Genomic DNA, 24,712 nt, shown 5'->3' on the forward strand with positions numbered 1-24,712 from the left:
TCTCTCTCTCTCTCTCTCTCTCTCTCTCTCTCTCTCTCTCCCCTCTTCTGTCTGGGTGTTCTATTCATTTATCATAGGTACATTAATGCTGATTTGATGGACATTTCCTCTTTCGGTTCTATTGACACTCACTTGGCAAACTTCATTTTGAGTTGGCTGTGCATTGTGTCACATCTTCTGAGAATTCTGACCTAAGTGTACCTGGGCTGATGAGGGCATGGCCACCCTTGCTCCCCCCCTGGTTCTCCTTCACTTGGATGTTCTTTCCCATCTCTGCTCCTCCAGCCTGGGGTACAGCCTCACACCTGAAGTGAGCTTCTTGTACAGAACATGTGGATGGGCTGGGTTGTCACTGTGTCTGATTTGTGCTTGGTTGTCACTGTGTCTGATGTGGGCTTGGTTGTCACTGTGTCTGATGTGGGCTTGGTTGTCACTGTGTCTGATGTGGGCTTGTTTGCCTGATGTTGCTATCCTGTTTTTTGATTGATGGGACGTTTTATGACATTTACGTGTCATGTATTGATGGGGTGGACTGTACTGCCTGTGGGGTACATGTCTCCTCCCTGGCTTAGGCATCTTGTTTTTGTTCTCGTCTGTGTCCTGCTGCATCTGTAGGTTTTCTGAATTAAAGTGTTTTCATTATTTTCTCTTTTTTTTTTCCTTACAATTAACTTCCTTAATTAGTTACTTATCATACTGCTGATCAGTCACAGAGGGGCAAAAATGTACATTTGCCATAATTTACTAACCACAATTTACATGTGCTCATATCATATATTAAATTATTTCCCCATCACAGTTATTTTTATAACACACACACACACACACACACACACACACACACGTATGCCATAGGTGCACACATATACCATAATGAATGTGTTGTGGTTAGAGTTGGTTTTCTCCTCCTACCTGTGGGATCTGGAGAATTAAACTCAGGTGACCGAGCTTGACATCCAGCACCTCTATCTGCTGAGCATCTCACTAGCCATTTCTCTCTCTCTCTCTCTCTCTCTCTCTCTCTCTCTCTCTCTCTCTCTCTCTCAGACTGTTTGTCACTCATTCGCCAAATCCTTCCTTGCCTGCAACCAAGAGACCCGTTCCACGCAGATCGGGGACCCAAGTGAGATCTGTCTGTGGCATCTAACTGTATAGAATTTTTATCATGTAGATTTCTTTAAGTTCATCTTATTTGGTGTCATATATGTTTCCTATTCTGGATGCAGATTTCTGTTTCATATGTCCATCTGAAAAGCTTTAAAGAAAAAAAGAAACCTTGCCCTTCCCACTCTTCTTCAGCAACCCCTTTAACATGTGTGTTGTCCCAGCGCTGACTTCCCGTACGCCCTGAAGCTTTCTTCTTTCCATTCTTTCTTCTCTTTTGGATCCTTCCAGAGACCTGTCTTCCAGTTCACCGATCTTTTGTTCTGCTTGACTCTCTATTCTCCTGTCAGGAATTTGATATTGGGTTGCTACAGTCTTGAGCCTTCTGATTTCTTACTCCTTTATGCTTTTATGTCCTCATTGAAATTCTCATCTTTCATGTGCACAATTCTGGTCTGTCTTCATGAGAGTTATTTCTCTTCTCTGGTGCAGTAATCCATTTACATGCATTGTCTTAGATCTGCATCTACATGCATTGTCTTAGATCTGCATTTACATGCATTGTCTTAGATCTGCATCTACAGATCTCACTTCCTCCTTTGTTTGGAGCACCTCAGCCTGGCTCAGCATGACCTAGACTTCAGAGACTAGCTTCACAGAAGAGAGCGACCCCATCACTTATTTCAACTAAGATGCTCGGGCCCTTTATCACTTATTTCAACTAAGATGCTCGCTCTGTGTCCCCAGTAACCAGCTGTGGGTTCCATGTGTTCACTCTGTCCTGAGCAGAGGACATGTGTGTGAAAACTGTGGTGTCTTCCAGTGTACACCCAAACTCTATTTTCCCAGCAAACCAGGCTAAGTCAGACCTCTCGGAAAGTCAGGACAGAAAGGCAGATGCTGGTTGTTTACGCAGCCCCAGAGAAGCTGGGGAACTGGTCACCGTGATCAATGCTCTCCCTCCCAGGGTGTGCTGGATAATTTAATGTCAACTTGACACAAGCTAAAGGCATCTGCGAGGAGGGAATCTCAATTAATAAAATGCCTCCATAAGATAGGGCTGTAGGGTAGCCTGTAAGACATATTCTTAATTAGTGATTGATGGGGAGAGGCCCAGACCATTGTAGGTGGCACTGTCTCCTGGGCTGCTGGTCCTAGGTTCTCTAAGAAATCAGATTGAGCAAGTCACGAGAACCTCTCCGTGGCCTCTGCATCAGCTCCCTGCCCTGACTTCTTTCAATGATGGACTACAACATGGAAGTGTAAGCCAAATTAGCCCCTTCATCCCCAACTTGCTTTCTGTCATAGTGCTTATCCCAGGAACAGAAACCTGACAAAGCCACAGAGGGAGGAGGCTGAAGAGCTAGTTCTAATATTTGTTTCTCTGTTTGCTTTGTGGAGCAAGCAGAAGCCAAAGATGCCTAGTCACTCAAGTTACCAGGAGGCTCTCCACCATGACACCCTCCTACTGCATGCCCTCTCAGTCTTCTCTGAGACACTCTGGTGGCTGCTGCTCCTCCACAGGCCCTTGGGGCACTGAAGTGTGTCCTTTCCGGCTAAGGAGGAGCAGCCGGTGCAGTGAGGGACGTGCAGCAAATGCAAGCATCAGCTGGTCCTGTGTCCAGCCCCCTGCCCACTGCCCAGGGCTTCCTATACATTTGTTTCACACGGCTGCATCTCAGTTTCCTGATGTGTACAATGCAGGCAGCCGTGCCAGCTGCTCACGGGAGTGAAAGGATAGCAAACAAGCATGAACTCAGCAAGGAGCTTCAGAGCCCTAATTCTGGAGAGCATCTAGGTTCAAGTGCTGGCTCTGTGGCTCCTCTCCAAACAGCTGGGCCCTACGCCTGTACTGCATCCTCCTCTGTGGAGGGAGGACAGCACTGGTCCCTATCAAAGCCCATGACAGCAGAGAGTGGAAGAATGCACTGATATGCACAGAGCAGTACCTGGGAACTGATTAGCTATGCCTGTTCTCCCTACAGGGATGGTTTGTACTGGGATGGTTCACAAGCCTTAACAAATTTGGGATGAGCCAGCCTGTGCTACCCAACATGAGAGAGTTTTTTCACATGCTTCTGTGTCTCCAGGGGCCGGAGGCTGGAAGTCTGGATGGGCACCTAACACCCAGAAGAGCCATCAAAGAACAACTGAGCAGAAAGTGCTCTGTGTCTACCCAGTCATCTCCTGGGTGGCATTTACATGGTGGCACTCCCCAACAGGTGACACTCAACTATTCTAAGAGCATTGAACTATAATAAGAAGTATTTTTAAAAAAGACTATGCAACGCATTAATACAAACAGTTTCAGCAGACTCTCTAAGCAGACAAGCAAACTTCAAAGGATTCACAAGTTGGTTCATATGGAAGACTCGGGGTCCCTTGCCTGCAAAATAGGAACAATAGCTTCGACCTTCTAGGGCTGATGAGATGAGGAGAGTGAGGGGGTAGAGCTCATCTCAAGCAACGCTCGCTCGGCCATTATTCAGAAATGGAGACTCCCCACGCCAAACACCACTACAAAAGCCCAGTCTTTGGGACACAGTTCTGTCTCCCTGTCAACTGTCTCTCTATCCCCCTAGCAGGAAATACAAGTGCTGATGGAAGAAATGTGAACAAGAACAGGCATGTGCCACCTAAGAAGCCACAATCGCCTCCACATGGCACCAGCTTCCTGCTGGGCAGCTGCCACCTGAACTTCATCCTCTCTCCCCCAAAATGAGAGCCATCTTCTAGTTCCCCTCCTCACCCCTTCCATCCATGTCCCAGCCCTTCTACCCACTCCCTAACTTGTCACCTCTGCCCTGCAGTCCCCCTTCCCCCCAGTAAACTCACTGTTGAGCTGGGTTGGTGTCATTCCCCTACCTCACATTGTCATGCCTCTGGATGTAAATCTTGTGAAAAATCCTCTCAGGGGGCTTCAGGAAGTCTTCCTTCATCTCCATGGCGACATTCCGGGGCAAGAGGCTCATGAGCAACCGTTCCTGGACAGAAGACACATACTTTGTCAAACAGTGAGGACTTCCCCATTCCTGCTGGCTTAAGAGAGGAGTGAGGGTCTATAGATCCTGCTCAGGCAAACCAACACATGCCCAGGCCTGCAGACACTGCCCAGTCCCCAGAGCCCCATGGACTGACACTCAAATGTGGAATACTAATGAGCAAGCAATTGCCTCCAGACACCTAGGCCAGCATAGGTGAGCCTGACCTGCACTCAGACATGCTCCGCAGTCCTTGCATGCTATTCTTCTGGCCTATGGTGCATTCTGAGCTTCAGCCCAGCAAATTCCACCGTCTCTGACCGAGGCCCCACTAGGTCCCTCTCCCCTCCTCCACTGCTCTAACTGGATCCACAAATGGTTCTTAAGATTGGTTTATAGTAAGTCTGTCTTCCTGGGGCACACAGAGACTTCCTTATTACACAAAGATAAACCCTTAGAGACCAGCTGGCACCTCCTCTTGGTCATAACTCCTTGTGTCTCCCTGACTGGGGTAGGGTAAGCAATTTTTTTCTCTCCCCAAGAAGAGAAAAGCAGCACAGGTTTTTTGTTTTTTTGGTTTGCTTTGTTTTCTTTTGTTTCAAGAAGGGCTGAAACACCCCAGAGAACACATCCCTTCACACTCCCAGGCCTTTGCATCCTGTCTGCACGGACAGTGTGAGCTGGACTCTCTCACGTCTTCCAGATGTGACCTTCCCTGACCTCAGCCCTGGATTGTTCTGACCTGCTGGGCTTGAGTCACTGTGCCAGATCTGAAGTTTAAGGGGCCTCATCTTCTCTCAGACCTCTCATGCCCCATCCCACGTTGCCTTGCAGAGGAAGACAAAGATGGTTGTTAAATTGCAAGAAAAGGAAAGAACATTCTACTGACACGGGCGGAGGAGGATGAAGAAGGCTCAGCTTCTGCTCTGCTCTGCTGCAGGCTCTTCCCCAGGCCCCTGACACATCCAGTGTCATGGTTGTCCTCTCTCTGGGGGGACTTCTGTGGGCATGCCATGGGATGCTTTCCTTCCCTGCCATTCTCTGAGTCTCTCCTATACTGTGACCCACTGTAACAGTGAGAACCCACTCCTCTGACTGAAGACAGCTGCATCCCTGGTGAGTTTCAAGGAAAGTCTGAGTCCACACAGTCCATCTCCGCAACAAGTAAGAGGGTGGGCACAAACAAGTGCTTGCTGACAGGAGCCTGATATAGCTGTCTCCTGCGAGGCTCTGCCAGTGCCTGGCAAATACAGAAGTGGATGCTCGCAGTCATCCATTGGACAGAGCACAAGGTTCCCAATGAAGGAGCCAGAGAAATACCCAGGGAGCTGAAGAGGACTGAAGTCCCATAGAAGGAACATCAATATGAACTAACCAGTACCCCCAGAGCTCCTTGGAACTATACCACCAATCAAAGAAAACACATGGTGGAACTTGTGGCTCTAGCTGAAATGTAGCAGAGGATGGCCTAGTCAGTCATCAATGGAAGGAGAGGCCCTTGGTCCTGTGAAGGCTCTATGCCCCAGTATAGGGGAATGCCAGGGCCAGGAATGGGAGAGGGTGGGTTGGGGAGCAGGGAGAGGGGGAAGGGGATAGGGGATTTTCAGAGGGGAAACTAGGAAAGGGGATAACATTTGAAATGTAAATAAAGAAAATATCTAATAAAAGGGGGGGGGGCAGGCACAGTCCCGGAGAGCCTAGGGACTCCTGGAAGTAGTGTAAGGGCCTCACCCTTCTGCACCACACAGTAGACAGCAGTGAATGCACAGAGCTCATCCTGAGAATGGGTACACTGGGAAATCTCAGGGAAAGCTGCTAATATACACATGCATAGACAGCAGAAATATACGCATGCATAGACAGGAGAAATATACGCATGCATAGACAGCAGATATATATGCATGCATAGAAAGCAGAAAACCAGGCCCAGCCCTGGAGAATGGTTAGGGCTGAATCTGTGTACCTGAGAGAAGCCACCAGGGTCCTGCCCCAGAACCATCTGTATGAGCAAGGTCTAGGGCTATACTAAGGACCTACCACTCCAGCCCCACATCACTCCCAATACAGTTCCCGTGCATCTCTTTGATGGATGGACCCAGACACTCAGGAAGGAGGCTATAGAAAGCAGGACTACCCGTTGACAGATTTGCTCACACATAAAGAGGACCCAGCCCAGGCCACACTCTCAGGGGCATCAAGTGTGGAGACAGAAACATGATGAGGAGTCACCAGGACCCTTCCTACACCACAGGCCTCTAGAGATACTGCCAAAAATGAGGCTCTCAGAGGTAGCCAAGTGGCAGCCATCAGCCGTGCTGAGTGGAAAGGACATGCCACCCCAGGGGCAATATTCGTTGATTTGTCAGAAATCAACCAAGTACCAACCTGGGAGTGACCAGAGACTTACAGCCAGGAGATTCAAAAGCACAGGCCAAGTAGGAACACAAAGACAGCTGCAGACTCAGAAGGCCACAGGGGAAGGCTACCAGAAAGGAACGGGCAGATTCTGTGCTCTTCAGGGCAACCACTGGGAGCACGGAGGAAACGGAAGGGCCCTTGAGCTGATGAGGCAGAGGCAGGCTCTGGAGGCAGCACCTAGACAGCCTAGGAGATCCACATAGGAGACCCCGAAGTCTTGAACCCAAACCCTAGTACAGCCTCCTCAGTGTCATCCTGGAAATACATGGTGGAAAAAACCATGACTGTAACCAAGAACACTGCTTGGGCCTTGTCCTTGCATAATTTATCATTTAGTGTGCAAACACTGCTCCCACCAGGCAACCCCCACAATTCAGTGTGCAGGAAGTGCCCCCCAGGCACCCCCACATTCAGTCTGGGGCCATTGCTCCCACCAGGCACCCCCCGCACCACTCCAGCACTCAGCTTGCTTCTTCTCAGATGTCACTGATCTGCAATTCCTAAGTGTGAAAGTGGCTTAAAGTGAAATCAAGCCAGAAAACAAATGAACAAACAAACAAAACAAACCTCTACCTTTCACCCAGAATCCACACACACCTTCCTCCACAATTAATATTCTCCCACATCACTCCTGACAGCCCCACAGTGCTCTCACCATAAGCCTACAGGGAAACTTAAGGCTATAGCATCACTGCCTGCAGATATCATCAGTACAAGCTAACAGACTGCAGGCCACAAGGCTGGAGCAGTCAGAGTGGGGAGACTGCCCTCCAGGGAACTGAGGTGTACTGGGGCCACTGGGGCCAACCCAGAGGGAAGACAGAAAAGCCACTAGACCTGGCATACAGTCTCTAGCACTAGCTTGGAAAACTGGGCCAGTGTCCTGGGCACTCCAGGAAGTATCTATGGCAGTCGGTGGTCAGTTGGCTGTCCCATTACTCTACTCTACTGCTAACATCCTTAACATGGGAACTCACGGTTACCAGGGTTTTCCAGACATCCGAGCAGCTAGATGTGGACAAGAAGATAAAATTCTGACTCAGAATAAATCTCCAAGGATAAAGTAGCCCATTCACATTGTAATGATAATCAATATCTGAAGTTAATTTCCAATCTCAAGTCCAAGCCTGAAGCCTCAACGCAGCCAACATCAGAACAGGTTGTGACAGCAATAAAAACTAACAAAGGAAATAAGATCAAAAGCAAAAAAAAAAATCAGACAGACAAAAGCTAGTGCAAATGTGCATCAGAGAAAGCATTACGGAGCCCCAGGAAAACTACGTTAAAACCTTAACGCATGTTCTCAATAAAAATTAGATACTTATTTTAGTGTGTGTGTGTGTGTGTGTGTGTGTGTGTGTGTGTGTGCATTTCGTGCATACACATGTGCATCCTACTGCATGTGTGTGAATTGTGTATGGAGGCTAGAGGCCAACAGCCTGATTTCTTTAACCATTCTCCACTTATCTTTTGAAACAGACTCTCACTGAACCCAGCATTCACTAAGGGCAAGACTAACTGGAAAAGAGCTCCAGAGATCTGCCTGTCTACTCCCCAGTCTCGGGGTTACAGAGGACTGAACCACACACACCTCTCTTACATGGGTACTAGGGATGCAAACTCAGATCTGCATGCTTATAAAGCAGGCACTTTATTAACTGTGTCATCTCTCTGTCCCCAAATCAGACTCTTACATGATTATAAGGGCTTTGTTTCTGGGGTAAATGGAGAAGGACCTCTCCCTGTTTCTCTCAGAGAACACCAGTAAAAGTCATATATATATATATTCCACACCTAACATCATGAGACTGAAAGTTGGAAGGAAGAAGGCAGAGGCCAAGACATGCTCTAGGAATGAGCCCTGGGGTTCATTTTCCAAACAGGGAGCTGGGGAAGAAGGAACTTGGAATACCACTGGCCACAAAACAAAACGAACAAAGATGGTCAAAAGCTGCCCCCTCTAGACAAGTCCCAGAACCTGGCAGTTCTCAAGAGGAAACCTTTGGATGGTTAAGTGTGTTACTCCAGACTCTGAAAACTCGATGCCCTGACCAATCCATTCGGGCAAAACTAAAGCACCAAGGCCAGAGCCCCACCTGTTGCTTAATACGGGATGATGTCAGAGAAGGCCGCAGAGGGGTCTCTGTCATCATCTGACAGTATCAGAACAACTCCTCTCCTCAGCCAGTGTGATGCCATAGAAAAACATCTCAACACGAGACCCAAATAAAATAGAGTTTCATACAATATAATCGAGATGTCTAGATTCCAGCAGGACACAGTTTATAATACCCCAAACCAGGAAACATGCATTCAGCGTTCAGTGAACAAAGGTAAGCAGCACATGCTGACAGTAAGAGGACAGAGGACACTAACACACTCTTTAAAGCAGTCATAGCAAGCGTGACTAAAGTGAGGCTGGACAATGGCTTAGCACGTGAAGGGTGTGGTGCACAAACACGAAGATTAGAGAGTTCAGATCCTAGCACCCACATAGAAGACAAGCATGGTGACATGCATCTGTAAGCCAGCAGTGAGAGAGGTGGGAGAGTGACAGAAAATAGATGCATCCCATATGGGAGGGTCCTGTGACCATCCAGAGCTCCCGGTTCAATGAGAACGCCTATCTCAAAAACTAGGGGGGAAACTGATTTTAGACAAAGAGGCCAGAAATGCACATTAAAGGAAAGATAGCATCTTTAACAAATAGGGTTGATCGAACTGATTATCCGAGTGTAGAAGAATGAAACTGGATCCTTATCTCTGACCCTGTACAATACTCAACTCCAAATGGATCAAGGACCACGCGTAAGGCCTGATACCCTGAATCTGATAGAGGAAGAAGCAGGGCGTACACGTCAACTGATGTACACAGGAAAGGGTTTTCTGAACAGGACTGCACAGGCATGAAGATCAACAACTGACAAATGGACCTCACAAAACTAAAAGCTTCCACAGAACAAAGGACACCGCCATCCAAGTGAGGCGGCAGCCACACAATAGGAAAATGTTTTAGCGCTACATCTAAACAAAAGTTGATATTTAGAATAGTCAAAGAAAAAAAAAATATAACAAGAAAAACTAAAAATAAAAAGCAAGGAATGAAACAGAATTGCTGAAGGAAAATGCAAATGGCTAAGAAATATTTTTTAAGTGTTCAAAATCCTTAGACATGTGGGAAATGCAAATTAAAATTACTTCGAGATTTCATCTTACCTAAGTTAGAATGGCGTAGGTTAAAAAAACAAATTATATCAAATTTTGACATGGATGAGGAAAAAGAGCACAAACTAGTAAAGGAGAAACGAATGCAGCCACCATGGAAACCAGCATGGAGGTTCCTCAAGATGCTAAAAAAAAAAAAAAAAAATTGATTTACCATATGATCCAGCTATATCATCCCTGGGCATATTCTCAAAGATGCTAATATCCTACCAGAGACACTCCACTTCTCCCCCCATGATCACTGCTGCTGTCTGTCTTCACAATAGCCAGGAAATGGAAGCAGCCCAGACTCCCATCAACTACTGCATTGATAATGAAAACGTGGTACATATACAGAACGGAATGCTACCCCGCTGTAAAGAAAATTAAAGTGATAAAATTCTCAGGCAAATCGATGGCGCTGGAAATCCTCTTTCTGAGTGAGTTCACAAAGACCTAGAGAGACAAATGCCATATGTTCCCTGCATATATAGATGTTAGCTTTAAATCTTTAGAAATGTGTCTTTAGATTGGAATAGTTACAGAAGTATAAAAAAAGTGGTAGATTTCACAGGAGTGGGGATAGAACACAGGTGGCCAAGAGGAAGGAGAATAATGGTACAGGAAGGGTTATAAAGGGTTAAGGGAGGGGTGGAGTAGAAAAGGGAGCAAAGGGCGGTATAACTAACACTGAAGCCCATAGAATAATATGGCTGTAGAAGTTTCTGGAAATATATACACATACAAGGATAGTTCAAATAGTTACCCTATAGAATATAAAAGAAAATGTCTCCTAGCCATCAAATAAAAAGCCTAGTGTCAGCTATAGGATATTTGCTTTTGAGTTTCTGGGTCCATAGGGTTGCATAGACACCCCCCAAACATTATAGTCTAACATTTTTGTTCTTGGTTAACCTCTAGCACTTCAGGTAGAACTTCACCTTTCCGCCGAAGGCAGCACATACTTGAGTCATAAGACACAGAGAAATCAAGCTAGTCCCGACCTGAAAGCTTCGCCTCCGTGCTCACAGGGGAGAAAGGCATTCAACAGTCTCACCCAGCTCTGAAATCCTGGAAGACGCAACAATGGCTGGCCTGGCAAGATATGCCCACTTGTACAATAGTGGCACAGACGGTAAGGGAGTAACCAGCAATTTTCTGTTTGGATTTAAGGCCTGCTTCACAAGACAAAACCCATGCCTGGGACCATTAAGTAGGCCAAGAGCTTGTGACTATTAGGTCTTAAGGTCTTAGAGGAGAACTTACTGCTACTTGCTAAATGAACATAAAATTAAACTGCCCCCTAAGTGCTTATCTTTATATGCATAGATTAGAGCATCTCTCAACCTTCATCAAAGAAGCCAATCTTTGAAGCCCATGGCGATTATCGCAGCGACCCATAAACTGGCCAGCATGCAGAGACTTAAGACTGCAGAATTCTCAGCCCCAAATGAGACATCCCTGTCCTTTTAAGACTCAGGAATACCAAAAGGAGGAAGAAAGATTGTAGGACCAGAGGGAGTGGGAGATTGCAGAGAAATGGTGTTTTCTAGACATGAGAAGGGGTTACACACATGAACTGACGGGTGTTACGACTACATACACACGGCTCACACATGATCAAGGCAACCAAAATCCTAGCTCTTATGAAGTCACACCATTAGCTGAGGAAGTACTGCCAACTGATGACTGCTGAGGGAGAATCAATTGTCTTCAGTGGTATGGACTGAACTACCGATGCTCCAGCAGACAGCCTTACACCCACATACCAGCTGCACTGAACCCAGTGCATTTAAAACAAAACGATAACAAAGAAAGCACAGAGTCAGAAGGGATAATGGAGAGGGAGATAGGGAAGGAATTAGAGATAGAGACATGAGCTCAAGAACTCACAAAATTAATAAGAATTAAAAATGGAGAACAATAGAGGAAAGATACATTAATCCCTGGCCTCCACATGCACACATACATGTGTGTGCAAGACACATACACACACACACACCATAAACACACCAAAAGGGAAAACAAACTACAGGAATCCATAACAAGATGTCTGCAGTTTCCAGCATATAAATGAATTATATATCCTACCACATGAGATCCAATCCAAGGATGCAATGCTAATTCTCTACTGAAATGCCAATGTAATATATTCCACAATAACAAGATAAGGAACAAAATGACAGCAATTATTACTGATAAAGATAACAACAAAATGCAGCCTGATTTAATGTTTATAAAGGAGGAATACAGAACTTCCTCATCTTGATAAAGGACAGCCCCGGAAAGCCTACAGCTCATGCCACACTGGGTGGAACTTCAAATGCTTCTGGTAGAACAGGAGATGGAGATGCTGGCTCTCATTACTCTGATTATATCTCACACCTAGTGATTCAGCCAGTGTGCTGAGATAGGAACAGAGAAACAGACTAGAAGGAAGAAGTGCTAAGGGTATGGTGGTGTCTATATAAAATACAAAGGATCTATTAAAACAAAACAATCACGCCTAGGACAAATAACCGACTTCAAAGACTCACAATAAACAAACCAGCATTCAAGAACCTGCTGCATTTCCACGTAGTAGCAGTGAACACGTGTACACACACGAACTACTACACTGTTTACAAGTGCTCGAAAGTGAAATGCCGTGGTGTAAAGCTAATTTTAAAAGTATAAAGTTTGTATCCTGAAAATCATAACACTGAGCAAAGGGTCTAAGAAAGGCTAAATAAATGGAAAGCAGTCTCCATTCTGGCGCAGAGAGAAGACTCAACCCTGTAAGGATGCAAATTCTCTCCAGATGATTGCACAATGCTGTTAAAGCCCAAGCAATGCTTTAGGCAGACAAAGGCAAGAGCATTCCAAAAGCCATATGGATAACAAAAGGAATGGTAGCAGCTAACATTTGAAAAAGGACCAAGAGGTGGAAGGAGTTAGCCTAGCCAATCCTTAGTAACAATACTCAAGATAATGTCAGGGAAGGATGAATGCTGTGGATGATGTAATCAAGCAGAGAGCCCAGAAGCAGACCCACACAAATAGACCCAGATTCCCTTTTTACAAAAATCCAATAAAAATAAGGTTTTCAATAAGCCACAAAGCAACTGGACTGTCACCCCATTACCAAGGAAAAAAGCCCTTAACCTCACCCTCGTGCCTTGTTTTAATATCACCTCGAAATGCATTGTCACAGATTTAACTATTAACTCAAAAATTGCAAATCTGTTAGAAGCAGAGAGACAGCCTTCAGGAATTAGGGCTACACTCAGCATTCTTAGATTTGACTTAAAGCAACAGAAAGAAGCTTTGATCGAGTTGACAACCTGACTGGACCATAAAACAAAAACAAATGGTAAACTGGATCTTATCAAAATGTAAAATGTTTGCTCACTAGCAGAACAAAACAAAATTCTCTTAAAACAGTGAGATGACAAGCCACAGGCTGAGAGGTTTGCAAGTCACACATCTAGAGAGGGACTGGCAGCTAGCAGCTTCAGAGTCTCCTCAGAGTCCCGTTTTTTAAAACTGGAAGCTTAAAAACTTTCCAGTTCTGTGGTTCAACCACCTCGGAAAATGGTTTTACCATATCTCAATATTTTTGCAAACACCATATGTGTCAGCATATTTCTGGGCATTCGGGCCAGGGAAATTAATATTTATGATCACATGAAAACCTACACACGGTGTTCAAAACAGCTTTATTCATAATCATCCTAAACTGGAACCTACGAGGATGTCCTCCACAGGCAGAGTGTGTTAAACACACTGTGATAATACCCACACTGTGGAATACCATTTAGCAATTAAAAGAATAAACTATTGATATGTTATTGATATTCAACAACCTGCATGAATCTCCGAGAATTATGCTGAGTAGAAAAATGTTCATAAACAAAGATATTACAAATGTTTGGATATTAGAAGTACATAGTCCATGGCACGAGCTTAAGAATGGAGGTGAGTGTGGCTCAGGAGGGGCAATGAGAGGGATCCTGGGCCTTGTGGCTGGATGTCGTCATTGTAATTCTGTGCCAGTTCAGTAAGATGGTACCATTGGGGAACAGGGAAGAACCCACGTAAGATCTCTGCCTTCTGCCTTGATTACATATACCCTCTTTTTAAAAAGAAAAATAATGAAAATAAATAAACCAAAAAAGAAGCACCAAATGAATAAACCAAAGCAAGGCTGAAGAGATGGCCCAGTAAAAGCACTTGCTGCTCTTGTAGAAGAATCAAGCTCTGTCTCTAGCACCCACATTGTGGCTCACAACCATCTGTAACGTCAACTCCAGGAGATCCAATGTGCTCTTCTGTCTTCCGCAGGCACCCGACACACCGGCGGTGCACATACACTAATGCGGGAGAAACACTCTTGACAATAAGGTAAGATAAACCAGACTCTAATATGGAGAAATTAGTGCCTTTACATGTTCCCGGTGGGAGCAGGACATGGTCGGGCCCTCTGGAAAGCAAGTGGCCATCCTTCAAAATGTTATTTACCCATGGCCAGAAATTCCTCTCCTAGAATTCCCTTACAATTTTCCCAAGACAAGTCAAAGGGTGTGTCCACACAATGGTCTAGAAGATTTTCATAGCATGTAACAAAAGCATGGAAACAGCACAACTATCTATTAAATGGGAATGGATAAACAAAACAGCCCAGCAGAGCTCCACAAACTTGCAATCCAAGCCCTCAAGGGGTTGAGGCAGGAAGATCAGTAGTTCAAGGCCAGCCTCAGCTACATAGTGAGTTCAAGGCCAGCTGGAGCTCTGTGAGACCCTATCTCCATTTTTTTTGTTTGTTTGTTTGTTTTGTTTTTTCGAGACAGGGTTTCTTTGGATAGTCCTGGCTGTCCTGGAGCTCACTCCATAGACCAGGCTGGTCTCCAACTCAGAAATCCACCCGCCTCTACCTCCCAAGTGCTGGGATTTAAGGCGTGAGCCACCACACCTGGTTTTATCAATCTTTTTTAATTAAATTAAATAAAAATGTTATCCATCCTCCCATTCCTTCCCCATTAAAATGTGGTTGTCCATACAATGGAATAGAAGTTAGTCCGTGAAAAAGCATGGATTACAAGTAAGACACAACCCACTGGATATCCCTTAAAAACCTCATACTGGGAAAATCATTCACTGAGGAACATGTACTATATGACCCTATTTGTATGACATATCCAGGATAGTTAGATCCATAAAGGCAGAAAGTAGATTCATGTGTATCTATGTCTGGTGGAAGAGCAGGTGTGTACATCAGGCATGACTGCAAACAGACAGAAAGCTGCTTTGAGAAGGAAGGAAAAAACTTCCAAAATTAAATTGTATAATAATCCTATACTAGTGCTATTTAGGTTGATTGAATTCATATTTAATGTACATGTCAAATAAAGCTAATATATAAGGTTAAGAATATAAATAAGCATATATTAAATAAGATTAACATGTAGCATTAAAACATAATTTTATATAACAAAAATAATTGTGTAAATACTGAAGTAAGCATTTAATTGTTTTAAGTTTTCAGTTAGTCTTGATAATTTGCTAAATAACTGTAGTGGTTTAAGAAGTATGCTGGGGACAGGCAGTTTTCTGAGTTCGAGGCCGGCCTGGTCTACAAAGTGAGTTCCAGGACAGCCAGGGCTACACAGAGAAACCCTATCTCAAAAAAACAGAAAAAGAAGAAGAAGAAGAAGAAGAAGAAGAAGAAGAAGAAGAAGAAGAAGAAGAAGAGGAGGAGGAGGAGGAGGAGGAGGAGGAGGAGAAGGAAGAGAACAACAACAACACTGGGAATAGATCAGCCTACTTAAAACTCTGTCAATTGCTTGCCTAGTAGCCACAAAGAGCCCCAGGTTCCATCCCCAGAACCACATGAAACTGGCTGTGTAGGAGCAGGCCTGTAATCCTGGCTCTAAAAAGGCAGAGGCAGGAGGATCACAAATTCCTGGTTCTCCTCAAGCAAACAGCAAGTTTAAGGTTGGCCTGGTGCACGAGACCCTGTCTTGATAAAAATAAATTAATTAAATTAAACTAAAATGCAGCCTGTGTTATTTAAAAGAAAATATCCCTTTTCTTGATAAAATTTCCTCACACACCAAGAACCCAATTGTTCCATTTACCTTGTTAGGATAACAAATTGAGTGTGCTTTAAATAGCTACACGCTTCTGGAGGCTTCTGATTTAGTAGTGGCATCTGAGGACCTTGGGGACCAGCCACTCCATCTCAGAAGGGAAGCTGAACTCAGGAGTACCTTCTTGAGTGGGTTGTGGGACGGCAGTAATGAAGACCCAGGAGATGATGTGACCTTCAAATGCCACTTGTCCCGTGGTCTCCAGCTGTGACAGATAGAAACTCCAGGGTTGTGCTCCAGGGGGAGGCTGTAAACTCAAAGATCCCTGGAAGCTGGAGGGAGGGTGAGTCTGGAGGCAAGAGCCAGATGCTGAGGAATAAGAGGCATGGGCTCTCCATCCAAGGATGCAGCTTCTCTCTCAGCATAGGTAGGCAGAACAGGGCCCATCTTCCCTTCCCGCGGTCTCATGTGCTTGGGCACTTGGCCTTCTGTCCACTCCACTTCAGGGAGTCCCTTGAACTGGCTCGTCATCAGCCATGACATTGGCCAGCCATGTGCTCAAGGCCTGCTCACATCCCACACATGTCCTACAACTGGGATTGACTTTGTTCCCACTAGGTCCAGTCAGAGCTTGAGCTCCACAAGTGATCACTTGTGGGAGATCCTTCACATCTGTAGCATCGTCCAGCTAGTGCCTTCCACACTGCCTCTGGAGTCCTGAGATCCTTCCACAGCTATGCTCCACCGGCCCCAATAGCTTAGACCAAGTCCATGCTTTCTCTACACATCAACTTCAAGTTAGACTCCCATATCTGCAAGTCGAGGTCTGTCTCCCACTATCCTCACCCTGACGCTCTCAGGTTCACTGCTAAGGCCATCAGCCTATGCAGGGCATCTGGAAGCAGGGAACACATAGGAGACAGAGGAGGCCAGATGAAGCACCCTCCCCATCATCACATCTGTCCATAGCCCATTTCTTAGTGGGGACCAGAAAAGCAGCCTCTGCCAGTCACTATGCAGGGCGGTAAGATCTATCCTAGCGAAACCAGGAGGAACCTGGAAACATCCTAGACTCATCTTTTCAGAAGCCATAGCAGTGCTGAGAAAGACTGGCTCACGCTTAGAATGACCACTGAGAGCATGCAACATCTGGCCAAGATGAGGACTCACTACAGTTATCCTGAAGGGAAACCCAAGCCAGAGCTGGTGCATCCCAAACCAGGCATAGCTAATGGGCTGCAATAGCCAGTACAGGCGAGAGTGAGCAGAAAGCCTGCTTGGGCTCTGCAGCTAGGCTGCTGGGCAGCCCTGGTCAGAACCAGAGGGATGAGCAAGAACCAGCAGGAAGAGGCCAATGTTCCACCCGGCTAATTCTCTGCCTGCTCCTTGGAATGCTTCTTCTGTTTGTAACTGGCCTTCTGGAGGGGAGAGGTAGGTACCCTCCACCCAACACATACCCGCCTAGGCTCACAGTCATCCATTCCTCATTCTTGGATCATGCACTTGACTTGTTCTTGATGCACAGCATGGATGGAACTGTGTCCCCATTTACAAGATTCCTAGGTAAATTCCCAACCCCTAATGGGACGCTACTCAAAGTTAAGGCTCTGCAAAGCTGAGAGCTCTACCTTCTATATAGGACAGGGGAGCCGTACCTATGGCATCTCAACATTATGGCAGCCGAAAGGAGACCTGAATAAAAAACACCAGTTATCATGCCAACATAGAAAGGGGGATGTCACAGGCCTCACCCCTAGATGAAGAGCTATAAGTGATTAGAGACTGCTGATAGGAGGAGAATTAATATTAGGGACAGGCTCCCTAATTGATTACTCAACACTAAGTGGTCAGCCCTAAAAACCTATGAGCCATGCTAAATGTACTCAAAAGGTTATATTAACATATTTATACATATATGCAACAATAATGACTATAGAAAAAGACACATAAAAGATGATACATGAAAGCAGAAAATAGGAAGAGATACCTTGGAGCACTGGGGAAAGACATTGATAATAGAGACTGAAGACGATCAAATACATACATGAATGAGATGACATAATGAAATACATCATTTTGTATAATTAATAAATGCCAATAAACATTAAAAAGTAAAAATTTCTAATTTTTTTTAAAAGAAGCAATTAAGTTAAAAATAAAGTCACTGGGGTGGTTCCTACTCAACTCTGGCTGATGTCCTTTGAAGAGATGTGGGCATGTAAGGCACCAGAGGTATACACACATAGACAGCTACACCAGGAAGCGGCTAGAAGGTTGCTATCTGGAAGCCTGGAGAGAGCCCCCACAGCTCAGCTTTGGATTTTCTGGCCTCCAAAACTAAAACAATGGAGTTCCCATCCATGGACGTCCATCATTAGGTCAGGGTGTGCCTTCATCCTGTGATGCTAGTCCACCCCCTAGTCAGGATGTGTGCCTTCATCCTGTGATGCTACAGTCCACCCCCTAGTCAGGATGTGTACCTTCATCCTGTGATGCTAGTCCACCCCCTAGTCCTGCTCCTCTGGCTCTTCTCTTATCCTGGTGAAACGATAGGCATGACCAGAAGTTGCATGGCCTAATCCTAACCTGCCAGCAGTCTCTAAATCCCACAACCGGCCATAAGTCACTTCACATAACTGTAATGGACACAGCCAAGGCTGGCTCTCCAATTTCTGTAAGCCTGGGAGCAGATACTAGGCTTGTAGCCACAGACCTGACTACTCCTTGTAGATCACCCACAGAACAGCAGACCCAATTTCTCACCAGTATGGCTGGAGGGCCCAGTGGGATCCAGAGTCCCTTCCTCGCCAGACACACCAGGCGTCTTCAATATGGTATCGGTGGTTCCTATGCATGGGTGTAATCATCAGGAGAACTAAAGGGAACTACCTGCCCAAGTACAGCACATTAGCCAAAATCACCAACTGCATGCAGATTTAAGGTAACTGAGGCTCTCTCACTAGCACCTAGCATCGAATCCTTCCTGACACTGCCGAGATCCACCACAGAAAAACGAGTGACACTGAACCCTGTAGCTTCTGCTGCCCAAATTCTAGAGCACTTAAGGTCAAATAGTGAAAGGAAGGTCATCCCCACCAACCCCCAGAATAGGTATGGGACATACCTAGACTCCAAATTATCAGCACAAAGGAAAGGGGTGGGTGAGGGGTGGAGGGTGTCTTGCCAGGGTGGATTGGTAAATCCTGATTGGACATATTAGTCAAGTGATGGATTTTGATTGTTGGACCTCGGTGTTTAGTCTCAGAAATGAATCAGCGGCCAAATAAGGGAATAAATAGATCTAGGGGGCTAGCCTTAGGGACGAAGCCATTTTTAACAAGGTAGAGAAAAGGGGTGAAATGGCAAAACCTGTCTTCAATGTTTGCCACGTTAAGGCCTGTGCTTCCCAAGCTCTGACTTGCCCGAGCCCTTCAAACAGCATGGGTGGGCTGTGTAGTGCTCAGAGTCTGAGAGACATGCCAGTCAGAATGCATACAAACAGGCAGCGTCCAGGCTAGAGCAGGCATCCCACCACATTTCTGCTGACTATCCAAGGCAGGGGCTGTATACAATAGATAGATAGATAGATAGATAGATAGATAGATAGATAGATAGATAGATAGATAGATAGATAGATAAGTAGATAGACAAGCAAGCAAGCAAGCAAACAAACAAACCAATAGAAGTGGCCACCACAAGTCAGGAGGAACTGGAGCTGACCCAAGCCATAGGGACCGCTGGGGCCTCTGTTCCATTTGAACGTGCCCTGGCTACTGTGAAACCAACTACACTTAAGCATCAGGTCACTCCAACAATGAGCACACCGGCCCCTCGCCTAAAATCAATGTATTAGCAGTGATACTACAAGGGGACAAGCAGTCAATAAATGCCCTCCCAGTCCACCAAGGCACCAGAATCACAAGAGGCCCCAAAAGAGTCTCTAATGAAAACTAGACAGGGAAGCGGGCTTCCACATGCACCCTGACCCACCTGTCCTAGCTGAGCCTCCCGGCTTGGCCCAGTACGATCACCAGGAAGGCCATGCTAATCCCAAAGAACACACTCTTGCCATTGCAAGGTCCAGCTGAGCAAACATATAGACATAGAAGACTAATCCGCAAATCCGTGTGCCTGCTGCTACTTTGGGGTACACTTGGAAATGACTGAGTCAGGGATTAGAGTACAGCTCGGTGAGAGAACACTTACCTGGAATGCACAGCCCCCGGTTCAAGCCCCACCCTTGATCGGTAAGTAAATCACAATATGACTATATAACAACACATAAACAAATTTCTGATCAGTATTTCTAATGGCAGTGGGGTTTGGGCTTTCTTTCTAGAATCACCTTTGACTACTGATGCTTTTCCAGGAATTTGCCTGTTTTATGCATTGAAGATGTCAGATTCTCGCAGGCATTAAATGATCCCAGCATGCCCCAGCTCTCTATTTTGGTCAGCTGCTTTGTCGGTACCGACCTCTTCGAGGTCCCACACTCTTCATGCGTATCTTTCTTCTTGCTCCATCTCTCTCAGGCTTTTCTACTTCAAAGAATGCACTTTGACATCTCTGTTGAAAAGCAGAGTGAGCCTCGGAACATTTCAACTCTGTTCTCTGTGAATATGCACCTCTGAACAAGCCAAAAGTGGCACAAAGAAGGGTGTGGCCACAGCTCCTCCCTCAGGGAAGAGATGCTCTGTTCAGCAAGGGCTCTGTCCTCACAACTGTACTACACTTCTATTATCATCCCCGGGTTGTTAAAATCTCTGGGCCACGGGTCTCAGGTTAATGGAACAGAACGGTCTTCACAGGCTGGTGCAATAGAGACCATTTCACAGGTGATTCTTAATTGTAAAGGGAGTTAACTACATGTTTTAACTATAGGATGAACAAATGTGTAACAGACTTTGTATTTCACACAGATCCTATAGGACAAGACTTCCCTTTTGTTTTGGTTCCTTTTGTTCAGTTGGTCACTTACTATATCCAAAATCCCCCCCAAAGGATAAGCCATACTGGCCATTCAGAAAAGCCCTACACACACACACACACACACACACACACACACACACACACACACACACATTCATATGTTCATATTCTCATATACACTTTTACACCACAATGGCTTTCTCTCTCTCTCTCTCTCTCTCTCTCTCTCTCTCTCTCTCTCTCTCTCTCTCTCTCTCTCTCTCTCTCTCTCTCTCTCTCCACACTCCCCAAAGAGTATTCAGAGAAGACAGAAATAGCTCCTAGCACATTCTTCCATGTTGGGCTGAAGCTTTCCAAAGATGCTGTTTCTCTGCTAAAGACTAAAGGGCATTGTGACTGGGGAGTTGGAATGTTGCAGAATGAAATCCAAAATTACTCTGGGCCATCTGGTTCTTTAGAAAAACAGCAATTTACCTTTAATCTATGTGTATGACCTAACATTCTCATGATGGTTAGGTAGACCTCTCAGAAGGAACAGCTAAGTGTAGCAGCTTAGCTTACACCAAACCTAAAGCTAAGAGTGCTCTACGAACATCTGAAACTTACAGTAAGATGTCCCCACGTGGCTGTTGCCTGCCTACCTGACTGTTCACAATTGTGCTTTTTTAATTCATTGACTTATGATTCTCTGTTGTTTTATAGCTATACAAGTGTATGTAACTTCTTCCATGATGGAGTCAGTCAGTCCATATTTAATCCCATCTTGGCCTTGGTCATTTATCTTTGCTTCAAAATAAGCTATTTTCATACTTCCTTTAAAGCATAACAAACTACATTCTGCTGATTAGGGTGATGGCGGCTTCGAAACCTAAAATACTATGAGGAGTCATCCTTGATAGCCTCAGCAGAAATGTCTCTCAGCATAGCCCTACCTCAGATGACACAGGTTCCCATCAGCTGCACTTAACAGTCCTATTCCATAAGGCTGGGACAAAAAGCACAGTCTATGTAGGTACTGAATACTTCAGTGGTCCCCAAATGGCAAATTCTCATGTGGTGCCACCACCCAGGCCACTCAAGGTTTGCATGACGGCAGGAGCAGCATACAATGCCAGCACAATAGGACGTAACCGAACTTGCGTAAGAGTAGCTATGGTGACAGGGTCAAGCCGACCAATCTGAAGACAGTAGAAAAGGAATGAGCCCACACTACAGTCCTGAGCAACGGTGCTGGGGCATGGTCACTAATGTCTCAGCAATTTCTGTCGGTTCCACAAGTCCCTGGGACAACATGGAGTGTATGTGAGGGGAGGAAGTAAGCTGATGGTGGAAGAGTCCCATCACACAGAGGTTTGTGTCTTAGAACAGCCGCCCAGTACTCTGCCCTTTACAGATCCAGATGGTCAGGATGGACCACAAACACACAGCACATCTGGCAGCCACATGCCACATGGTCTCTTGAGTCCAATGCCTGCTTTGAGAACAGAGCCCAATCTTCTTGCCAGGCACCCTCAGTTACAGACTCTACCCCAGGGAGGAGGGAAATTGAGATCTTCAAACTCCTGCTAGTTAATCCTCACTTCATCTAGAAGCTTGCCTAGGCACTGATACCTCACCCCTCCATGTCTCCTGCTTGTGCCAGGGACCCTGCTGTCTGGTCCTCACCGTTGTCATGGCGCAAGACCCTCCCCGAGCAGCGGTTCAAGAACAGTTCAGCCTCTTCTTTTACTCTGGGCAGAGGACACAGGAGGTCTTGAAACACTGTACCCACTGCAGTGCCCCACTGGTGTCATTGTCTATGCTCTACCCATGAGGCTCCACCAGCTCCGACCTTCTCAACAATCTTCTACTATTTCCTACAGGTGATACAGAACACCCCCTCCTCCACGCCAGGATTCCCTACTGGAGCCAAGATGCAAGCGTGCAGTTCACAATCAATGTAAGTCCCAAGTCCCAAGGACTGGAAAAGCCTGCTAAATGAAGTCCCCCGGGTGGTTGCTGCTTTGGCCCGGGAACACCCGGGGTACCAGTGCCCTGGGTGGACTATAATCAGGTATTACTAAAAAAAAAAATACAGGAGCACCCCACTGAGGAAAACACTCCAGGAGATGTCAAGTTCACACCGAGATAACCGTAAGGAAATACTGGAAATCTAGATGACTGCTTGAAGAAAGGGCTTCTTAAAGCACAGTGTCTAAATATCAGTGGCAGAGACTGCTGGAGCAAGGCACAAAGAGCAGTTCGCTCAAGGCACAACATGTGTGGTTGTGCCCCAGCAAAATGTCAAGCCACAGCACAGAAAAATGAGGGTATACAGATGAAGTTACAACTGTGCAGTTAAAGAATACACATGACATTATTAATGATACTCTGCTATGCCTGCAGACAGGAGTCTAGCGTGGCTCTCCTCTAAGAGACTCCACCCAGCAGCTGACTCAGACAGATACAGACACTCACAGCCAAACAGTGGATGGAGTGTGGGGAAGAGTTGAGGGGAGGACTGAGGGCCTCAAAGAGATAGGAACTCCACAGGAAGACCAACAGAGTCAACAAACCTGGACCCTTGGTGCTCTCAGAGACTGAAGCACCAACCAAACAGCATACATGGACTGGACCTAGGCATCTCCGCACATATGTAGCAGATGTGCAGCTTGGTCTGCATGTGGGTCCTGAATAACTGGAGCAGGGCACATCCCAAAAGCTGTTGCCTGTCTGTGAGATATGTTCTTCTAGCTGGGCTGCCTTGTCTGACCTCAGTGGGAGAGGATGTACCCAGCCCTGCAGAGACTTGATATGCCAGGATCAGGTGATACCAAGAGGAGAGGGGGGTAAGGGAAGGGTTGTGGGAGTGGGTAACTGGGAGGGGACAGTGAATAGGATGTAAAGTAAATATGTAAAAAATATTAAATTTATAAAAAAAAAACCAAAATCACACATGAAGACAAACCCTTAGAAGTGAATGGCATTAACCTGGCTAATGAGGTTGATGTCATCACCCGATGGAAACTTCTTTCCTAAGAACCCAAATTCCATGAGCACTGGACTTTCTTCCCCTCATCTGCCTTCCTCATCCATAGAGCCAGAATCAGCCTTGTTCTCAGGGATGCTACAAAACCAACAGAGGTGACACTCATGCAATGAAGACACAGCACCAGCTACACAGGAGCCAAGACAGGAAAGCAGCCGAGGTGACTACCAGTGGACGACGGGACAAAGACTATGACTATCATGCAGCCATGGAGAAGGACACAATCATGCCGTCTGCAAAATGAACAGACCCAGAGGGCATCAGGTCTAAATAAACCAGTGCCAGACACCAGAAGACTATAAACTGTATATTCTTACGTCTCTCATGAATAGAAGCTGAGACAAGCCAACAGGAATGCAGAAGAGTGATGGCCAGAGGGTGGAAGGCGGGTTACTGATGGAGCTTGGGTGATGGGTGCCGAAGCACAGTAGGGTGAGAGGAGTTCTGGAATTCCCAGCGTAGTGGAGTGACTTCACAACCTACTGCATATTTCATGAAAACAGCAGAAAGACGTGCAGGGGCTATGATATTTTTAAAAAAAAAAAAAAAAAGAAAAAGCCAGGAGAGAAAGGCTAACAGGCCTGACTTTGACTGGTGCATCCTGCATGTGCTTGCTGCAATATCACAGCACACCTCCTAAATTACCATACCCAGTTAATACAGACTAATCGAAATGTAATAAAATACCTTCATAAAATAAATAACCTTCTTAGCCATGAGGAAAAAGTATGAAAGGAGAAGTGCTGTGAAGCAAGGTGATCAGTAGAAAAGGCAGCAAAGATAAGAGCACAATGGAAATCAGACCAAAGTAGAGGATGCTGATCAGAAGATGAAAATGAGAGTCAGTCAGAGAGAAACCATGGGCTCACTCAGAAACATACCCAAGCATGCCTCGTTCAGAAACACACCCAAGCGTGGCCCACAGAAAAGCCTGCAGCTTCAACCCTGCAGGATGCCTATGGGGAGACAAGAAGATTTTT

General features: G+C 45.8%; 1 protein-coding gene across 1 annotated transcript in view; it reads right to left on the bottom strand.

Annotated features, from left to right (window-relative positions):
* Adcy1 (adenylate cyclase 1) overlaps positions 1-24,712 on the bottom strand; it is a 115,245-nt gene that overhangs the window by 74,048 nt on the left and 16,485 nt on the right. The window contains exon 3 of the mRNA XM_021210804.2: positions 3,970-4,088. Coding sequence (XP_021066463.1) covers positions 3,970-4,088 — 119 coding nt within the window. The remainder of the gene's footprint in view (positions 1-3,969; positions 4,089-24,712) is intronic.

Source organism: Mus pahari, chromosome 13 (assembly GCF_900095145.1).
Source record: "Mus pahari chromosome 13, PAHARI_EIJ_v1.1, whole genome shotgun sequence".
NCBI lineage: Eukaryota > Metazoa > Chordata > Mammalia > Rodentia > Muridae > Mus > Mus pahari.